The 8,229-nt window shown below is 54.8% G+C and overlaps 1 protein-coding gene across 1 annotated transcript in view; it reads left to right on the top strand.

Annotated features, from left to right (window-relative positions):
• Nucleotides 1–8,020, top strand: part of MGRN1 (mahogunin ring finger 1, E3 ubiquitin protein ligase) — a gene marked incomplete at its 3' end in the record, with an annotated part of 47,331 nt that extends 39,311 nt beyond the window's left edge. Inside the window, exons 10-15 of the mRNA XM_009578037.1 lie at nucleotides 1,648–1,757; nucleotides 2,683–2,748; nucleotides 5,378–5,601; nucleotides 6,552–6,675; nucleotides 7,221–7,266; nucleotides 7,913–8,020. Coding sequence (XP_009576332.1) covers nucleotides 1,648–1,757; nucleotides 2,683–2,748; nucleotides 5,378–5,601; nucleotides 6,552–6,675; nucleotides 7,221–7,266; nucleotides 7,913–8,020 — 678 coding nt within the window. The remainder of the gene's footprint in view (nucleotides 1–1,647; nucleotides 1,758–2,682; nucleotides 2,749–5,377; nucleotides 5,602–6,551; nucleotides 6,676–7,220; nucleotides 7,267–7,912) is intronic.
• Between the last annotated feature and the right edge of the window lie 209 nt (nucleotides 8,021–8,229).

The raw sequence follows: 8,229 nt of genomic DNA, 5'->3' as shown, positions 1-8,229 counted from the left end.
GAAAGAGGAGAGCACGTGGGAGAACGGCCCTTTGTCCAGTGCCTCCCTGGCCACTTGCCCTCTCCCTGGGATGGACCTGAAGGTGCAGGTGCTCTGAGCCGTGCCACGTAGGCAATTCTTGTGTTTTGGTGAAGAAGATGGAAAATCCCCCAAAGGAGGGGATGTAGAAGCTTTATCCTGAGAGTATCTGGCCGAGACAGCAGCCAACCCCACCGGAGGGCTGTCCAAGTACTTTGCCTGATTTTTTTTCCCTCCGACAATCTAATTTTGACTTCACCAGGGAGGCAGAGATGAGATAACAGTCAATTTGGAGTCCTTTGCTTTGCCAGAACGAGTTAGGAGGATCTGCTTAACCCCTGCATTGCTCAGCTCCCAAAAGATGGAAAAAGTTAAATATCTGTTCTGACACTCAGGCAGCACTTGCTGAATTCCATGTCTCTTCTCAAAAGCACAGAGGCATAGAAGTCTCATGAGAAAATGCCTGTGTTTTTGCTGGAATAGACAGATCATGTGTTTTACCCTGTGCTTGGTCTCTGAGGTATTTGGTTGTTTCTAATTGATACTTCTCAGAAAAAGAAAAAAGAGCCCAAGACAGATGTTTGGCCTGAGAAATTAAGTCTAAACAGTTCAAACTTGGCAAAGATGCAGTAACCAAAAGCAAGATCTTATCAGAGGAAGTCCCAGACAGCTTTGGCTATAAGTAGCAGAATTTAAAACACAGGAACAGCATTATCTCATCTGCACGCTGCAGCAGAGTAGGTTGTATTTGTTTGGAAAGTGCCCCCGTGTCAGACTTCCTGGGAATCTGCTTCTAGGGAGTGCAGAGGCAGCGAGGATAGATTTGCACCTCTGTCCTCTGGCTCTAGGCTGATCTTGCAAGCAGCTGGGTGCAACAAGAAATGCCTGGGCTTTTCCTTATGTATGAGCAAGTTCTTACAGCTGCATCAGAACAGATGTCTGGCTTGTTCATATGCGCCCTTGGCAGAGAGGAACTAACAATATTAAAGATCTGCAGATAGAAAATGGGACTGTGGGCAGGCAGTGGAGATCAAAGCTGTTGTGGTGGGAGGACCAAGGGATCGCTGTCCTGGAGACAGGAGTTCAGCCACTAACCCTCTGGCTGGGTTTGCAGCTGTTGCAGAGCCTCTCACCACCATAGTGCCGGCCAGTGAGTGAGCAGCCGATGGCAGGAGCGATGCTTCCAGTGCCAGCGGGACCCCAGGGCTGAGACTTGTGGGGTCTGAATGAACCCAAAGTGGTTTTGCATGAGGTCCCCCACCATTCTGTAGCTTGCAGTGTGCTGCCCGAGGCCGAGCTCATGTTTTTCTTACTGTGTTGTACAGTATCAGGCCTGAAGCATCTCTGTACTACGTGACCGTACCGGGGCAGGCAGTGCCTGTTCTCCGCAAGGGTTATGTGTACCCAGACTTTTTTGGCCAGCAGATCTTTCCCCAGTATAGATTGATCAAGTAGAAGCCAGACCATAGCGCTTGGCTTTGATGTGCTCCATGGTCCTGCTCCCCATGCACACGGGGAGCTCGCCCATGCCAATGGCCTGTCTGCGGGGAGCTGAGTTCCTCCGGCTCACATCTGGCATGGTCTGGTCCTGTTTGGCTGCACAGTCACCTGCCTGCTGTTCTCTCCTAGCCTTCCGCGCCCTGCTGCAGATCCGGGCTGTGAGGAAGAAGCCGGGGGCTCTGTCGCCGGTGTCGTTCAGCCCTGTCTTGGCACAGAGTGTTGACCATGACGAGCACTCAGTAAGTACCTCGCAACCCCGTGCACAAAGCCTGGGCGCTGATCTCAGCCTGAGCAGGCAGCTTGTGCTTGCACGAGTTGCGTGGCGTGATGGCTGGTGTCCCTGGGACCTCAGGAGGTGCACTCAGGCCTTGGAGCGAGATCTTCCTGAGCAGTGCAGCCTCTCTAGAGGCTGTCAACCTGACAGCCAGGATCTCTCCTCTCATGGATTAGTAATATGACTGGTTTTAGCCAAGTACCCTCCTGTCTTTTGGAGGAAACAAAACCTCAGTCTGAGAGGGTTTCTCAGGGCCTGTCCCAGCAGAAGAGTGGCAGACTGGGCATGACAGGATGGGAGCTGGGAAAATAGGGGGGGGGTTTACACTTGACTTGCATGCACATCTGTGTGGCAGTATGCTCTCATGAAATGCCATTGGCATCGGGGTTCCCAGCATGGTAGCAGAAAGGCCTCTTTGTGCCAGCATCCCTGAGTGATCGGGGTCTTGGCAGACAGCTGAGGGAGTGTGGGATGGAAAGTGTGGTGCTGGTGGCCTTGGAGCCCGGTCACATGTCCCCGGTGCAGTGAGGGCAGCAGCTCATTGCCTGAGCAGTGCTGTTGCACGGCTGGCTCTGGTGAGACACATGAGATCAGAGTGAGGAGAGGGAGATCTGCATCTATATCATCTTACAGACTTTCATGGGAAGAGAAAGATATTGTCGCAGAAAAAGCCTGGTTTTATCCATCTGTCTTCTGCAACATCATAGCCCTGCTGCCTTCAACTGGGGCTAAGAAATAGGGCAGGGGAGAACCGAGGGTTGTGAAGCAGAGCACGGTGTGTAGAGGAAGCAGGTGCTGTCACCTGGAGCGAGGTGAGGAGATGCTGTGTGTCTCTTTGCGTCACTAACCTCAAGAAACAACTTCTTTAAAACATGGTTTTCTCTTGACAGTGTTCCTTTAAACCCCTTAAAGTGAGCACTGTCTCCCTGCCCAGCAGGAAACCTAGAAGGGAAACAGTAAGTGGACTTGGTTGTATTTGGATCCTACGGCAATTCTTTGCCAGCAGTGTCACTAGCACGTGGAAGTGTTACACATGCGAGGGCTTGCTAACACGCTGGGTTTGACTTGTGCTCCTGCACAGGCTGCGACACTCCACGTACTGCTTCCACGTTAGCGGTGAGACGCTCACACCCTGCACAGACATCACTAACCTCCCTGGTTTGTGTGTGGAGGAATAAGCAAGATGGAAGCAGCTTGCCACAGGTGTCTGACAGTGACTCAGGGACTGTCCCCAGGTCCTGAGCCTGGCTGCTTTCTAGTTCCTGGCCAAGACGTTTTCATAGCTTTGTAGGACTGCAGGCAAGCTGCTGTCCCCTTGGCTCACCCAAAAGCTTCCTTGCACTTGTCTCATCCCCTTGGCAGTTTGACACGGGCACATCTTCTTGTGGTTTCCATCCCAGTGCAGGGATGTAGAGGTAGACAAATAGGCACAGTTGGACCAGTCTTGCACTCAGGAACGCTGGCTGCAGTGGGCTGTTTTGCTTTTACAGAAACAGGAAGGATGGAGCTTGTTTTGTTGGGGACTCTCCGAGTTGGTGTGAGAGTGTGTAACTGGAACGCCGTGCTGGGGACAGCATGAATGGCAATTGTGGGGGACCAGGAGCTGGGAAGGGGAAAAGTGAGGGAGGCCCCCAGGCCGGGAGGGGTCTGTTTGTGCCCTCTTTGTGTACTCCCATCAAATGCAGCTACAGCTGTCACTAGTATCAAGGAGGCTGCAGTTTTCTTTTGCTCAAGCCAGCCTAGATGCTCGGCCTTACGAGGAATGTGGCTTGCTGTGCTTGTCAGGTCTGGAGAAAACCTAAGGCTGGGTTCAGGTAACGTGGCTATTGCAAGCACGGCATGACCCTGGCTCTCTGCAAGCCTCTTACAGTGACCTGTAAGAGCCATAGAGCAGTGGGCTCTATGGGTGGTGTAGTGGTAAGTTCCCAGGAGAGAGCAGTGTCTCTTAGGGTTGTTTGAAGGCTCAGTAACTTGCAGCGAGGGTGTTGTAGCCATGGGCTGAGAAATCCTCCTCCAGCCTCTGAGCTGTGCCGTAGAACCTGAGCTTTCACCACAGCAAACCAAAATGAGCAGCCTTTGAACCCTCAAGCCTTGGTCTACACAGCCAGGAGAAAATGTCCTAAACATGAGCCAGGGGGTTTTGTCTCCCTGGCTTTTCTGTCCACAAACTAGCACCTCCGAGCTGCTGTCTGGTAATGAAATGTTTTTGTGGAGGTGGCTTTTGTCCCCACCGCCTACAGGTGGCAGCAACTGTGAACGGATTCCTTGTTCAGCTGGCTTGGTTATCTTGCAATCACCAGCTGTGGTCTGCAGCGCAAGCTCATAACCATCACAAGACCAATACTTAGGGGATGTGGGTTGATGCTTGACCCCAGGTGCCTTTCTTTCCTCCCCGACAGATCTAGCTCCTTCTGTGACCACAAGTGAGTCAGTTCAGCAATCAACTCACACCAAATTAATGGCTGTGTTGGAACAGGTTGCTAGGCAGGTTCATCCGCAGCTGTGTGATTGGGATATCAGGCACAGAGAAGCTACAGGAGTTCAAGGCCAGGCTCAGCAGCAACACGCCATCTTAGTACCACATAGAATCACCTCCCTGATGATACAGGGCTGAAACAGCTTTATTTTAATGTAAGCCTGGATTGCTGCAGTCTTGCCTCTTTGTTTGCAGTGGGCTGGATTGAGCTGCCTGTGACCAACTGGGTTGCAGCATAAACCCCATTTATCTCCGAGTCTGCAGGACCTTGATGATCAGGAGGAATTTTGGAGTTAGACCAGTGTTGGTTTAATGGCTTTGCGAGGGTCCCTTTGACTGGCAGCGTAGTGAGTTACAGAGGGAATGGGAATTGGTGCGGTTTTGCCCACCTCCCTTTCAGGGTCAGTGGTTCTGTGATCCCTTTCCTACCTTTTAGCAGAGGAGACTGCACAGAGCCAGCGTTAGCAGCTGAGAGGACCAAGTCCATGGGAGAAGTGGAAGTGGTGTAGGCTCTGAGAACCAGCTCTCAGCTGGTGCACACGTACTCCCCTCCTTCAACTCTCTCTTAGTGACGCTGGTGGTGCTGTGAAACAGCTGGGTGTACCAGGGCTGGAAGCACAAGTGGGGTGCTTGTTGAGCTGGAAGGGTCTCTGAACCATCAGAGGAACTTTCAGGAGGAGGAAAAAAAAAAAAAGTATTTTATAGCAGCTTTGTTAGGAACCTGCTTTCTCACCCTCCCTGTCTGGCTCTTGAAAAGAGCCTTGTCTGGCTCTTGTCTGGCACCATACTGGTGCCACCATACTGGTGCTCAAGGCACCTAGTATGGCAGGGGGGTGCCAAGCCATGTTCTGGCTTGCTGAGATGCCCAGTCTCTCAAGCATTGCTCCGGAAACTTGCCTGGACCATCAGTGTTACAACCTGAAGGGGAGCGTGTGGCTGTTGCAGGGGAAGGAGGCTGAGGCTCTCTGGAGAGGTGGCTGTGGGGATGGGCTGCTTGGGAGCGCAGTGTGGGAGGTGCAGGGCTGGGTTGCAGCGGGGCCTCCCCTTTCTAGAGGGGCTTCCTGCCTGGTGAGGGTTTCTTAACATGCCCCTCTCTTTCTCGCCCACAGAGCTCTGACAACATCCCTCCAGGCTACGAGCCCATTTCCTTGCTGGAAGCGCTGAATGGCCTTCGCTCTGTTTCCCCCTCCATCCCGTCAGCTCCTCTGTATGATGAAATCAACTACTCTGGCGTGGTGGATGGGATGCCGCCTGCCAGCCGACCACTTGTTGGGATGGACAGAGCTGTGGAGAGCAGCCACCAAAAGGGCAAGCGGAGCAAGTCTCCAGATAGGTCAGCACGGGGACGGAGGGGTCCACTCCTCTTGCAAGCCGTGAGGGCTTGTGGCCTCACGCAGTGGGCGGGAGAGGGCTCTGGCTGGTCCCATCACTGGTAGCACTGCTAACTCAGAATTTTAGGAGGCTAGCAGGTACTCATGCCAGTGAGAGAATTGGGACACCGCCCCTGTGTTCGGCCTGAGGTGACCGGCTTATGTCTCCTGAGAGCTGGCTTTGTCACCAAAAGAAAGAAGATTTTTAACAAGGAGATTTCATCCAAACTGTGGATGGATATGTCTCCTTTCCAATGCAGTTAGTCCCTCAATTTGCATTTGACATGCAAACGTTGTTGGATTTCAGCTTTCCATGGAGTTCCCCAGGAACAAAAGAATGGGGAGAGAAGTGACCTGAATTTCAGAGCACAAAATGCTGAGTGATATCCTTTAGTTGTTGTCTGAAGCCTCCTCTCGTGGCCTCGTGATGGAGGATGTAGGTGTGGATGCCATGGAGTGGGCAGCCCACTGCAGGTGCCCTTCACGTGTCCCTTGCGGGGCCGTACAGATGGGGTCAGACTGGGTTTGTTCCTGGTACTCCTCACTCTGCTCCATTCCAAATTTCCCCCTGGGAAGGGAGCCCCTGAAGGTGTGAGGAGCAGCGTGGGACCTGGCCTCTTGCTTTCCATGCGAAGGCAGATTTGTCCAAGTTGTGTCGCTGTGCCGAAGCTCTGCAGCGCTTGGCTCTGTCCCAGAAACTCTGCTGCTGCTCTTCTCCGTGTAGCTGATACTGGAGGGCCCCGGTGAATTTAGCTCAATAGCTTGAACTCCTGCTCATGCCTGTTGGCCTATGCTGCTGGTGGAGGGACAGGGCAGGGGTGGTGACAACTTGAGCTGCTGCCACCGAATCCGCCAGGGCCTGCGGTGCTGGCAGCACTGCAGCTCCTTGCAAATGGAGTTTCTCTTGCCGCAGCACACTACGGTCTCCCTCGTCCCCAATCCATGAGGAGGATGAAGAGAAGCTCTCCGAGGACTCTGACTCGCAGCCAGCACTGAGCGGGGGTGAGCTGGTCCTGAGAGAGACCAGCTCTCCAGAAGTAAGTGTGCTCTGCTGGGGAGCTGCTCTGAGCCAGAGCTCTTCTAGGGGGGCTTCTTCTGGGACACGGGAGGTGCCTCGTGAAGGGCCATCGCTTCCTCAGTGACAGGGTAAAGATGAGCTTGTCAGCACAAGTAGCCTGGAGCCAACAGTCTTGGCTGCCTTTATTTACCTGTAGGGCTCCACGGGGAAGGATGTAGCCGCTCCCTGTGCTCCTCACACCTCTTTGGGAACTGGGACATTGGAAAACCTCCTGGCTGACCCATGTCAGAGCTGACCTTCCCCCAGCTTCCTGGGCGAGCCCAGCGGTGTTTGGGGCAGGGGTGGAAGCCAGGCCTTGCTGCGCCTTCCAGCACCCACTGCTGTTGCCTGTAAAAACCTCTCCATCCCAGCCCGTGGTGCCACAGTGCTGGTGGGTGGCCCTTTGCTCCTCCCTGAAACAAGTCCTGGCCCTGAGCGCAGCTCTCTGGAGAAAGCCAGAGCACGAGACAAGCGCAGCAAAGGCCTCCAGCCTGCAGAAGTAACCTGTGCTGTTCCTCCTTACAGAGCGTGGCAGGGGAGGAGATGGAGGAGGCCTCGTCCCTGCAGCAGGGTAGGTGTGCACTCGGCCGTCTGGGTGGCCAGACCTCATCCTGGTGTCCAGCTCCACTGTGGTGGGATGGGGACAGTTGGGGAATAAGCATACGAGTTCAGAAACATCCAGCCCCCGAAGTCCATCTCTGAGCTGCTGTGCTTCACCAGAGAAAGGTGCCAGGGTCTCTTCTGGGAAGTGGGGGAGCAAAATCAACAAACCTCCCTGGTTTTTATTTGCCAAGCATCTCTCCTTGCTATAAGCTCTACACAAGTAGAGCTTTCCGTGCCATGGGCTGCCTCCTCAGAGATGGCCGCGTGCACCGCTGTGGTCCTGGTGAGAGCACAGCCATGGTACTGGTCACGCAGGATGTGCCCCATGTCTTTGGGATGGGTCTCTGGTGCTCAGTCAGCATCCAGAGGGCATGAGGAGGGGGTGAGAGAGGAGTGCTGGGTGTGTTTTGGGGCATGAGCCTGCATATGTAGAGGTGGCCCTTCGGCAGTGTGACCTGGGCCAGTCTGCGTGGCTCTCCTGAGACCTCTGTGAGGCTGGCGAGGCCTGGGGAGGATCTCAACCTCACATGGAAGATCTCAACCCGTCCTCCTGGCCGCGTGCCCCTGCAGAGCTGGGCTGGGGACTGAGGGACTGCGCTCTCGGCTGGTTCTAGGTAGCCGCCCGCCCTCCGTCGAAGACGTCCTGCAGGACGGCAGCTGCGGCGAGCACAGGAGCCTGACGCAGTCGGAGAGCGACCCTCCGGTAGACGTCTACCTGCCAGGTAATGGCCGCACCGTTGGGGTTGGAGGCACGCTGCTGACCTGCTGCGCTCGCGGCTCCGGTTCGAGGCACCGAGGGGCCGGGGGGGTTGAGGACTGTGTGCCTGAGCGCGGGCAGCCTCCCCAGCCGGGGCGGCGTGCTGCAGCCTTGGGATGGGACGGGAACGCACCTGCCCGGAGATCGGGGTCCCCCTTCCTTCCAGTGAGCGGA

This window comes from Fulmarus glacialis, unplaced genomic scaffold (assembly GCF_000690835.1).
Source record: "Fulmarus glacialis isolate BGI_N327 unplaced genomic scaffold, ASM69083v1 scaffold30275, whole genome shotgun sequence".
Lineage (NCBI taxonomy): Eukaryota > Metazoa > Chordata > Aves > Procellariiformes > Procellariidae > Fulmarus > Fulmarus glacialis.
The sequence above is the reverse complement of the archived record's forward strand: the minus strand, read 5'-3'. Positions and strand labels throughout refer to the sequence as shown.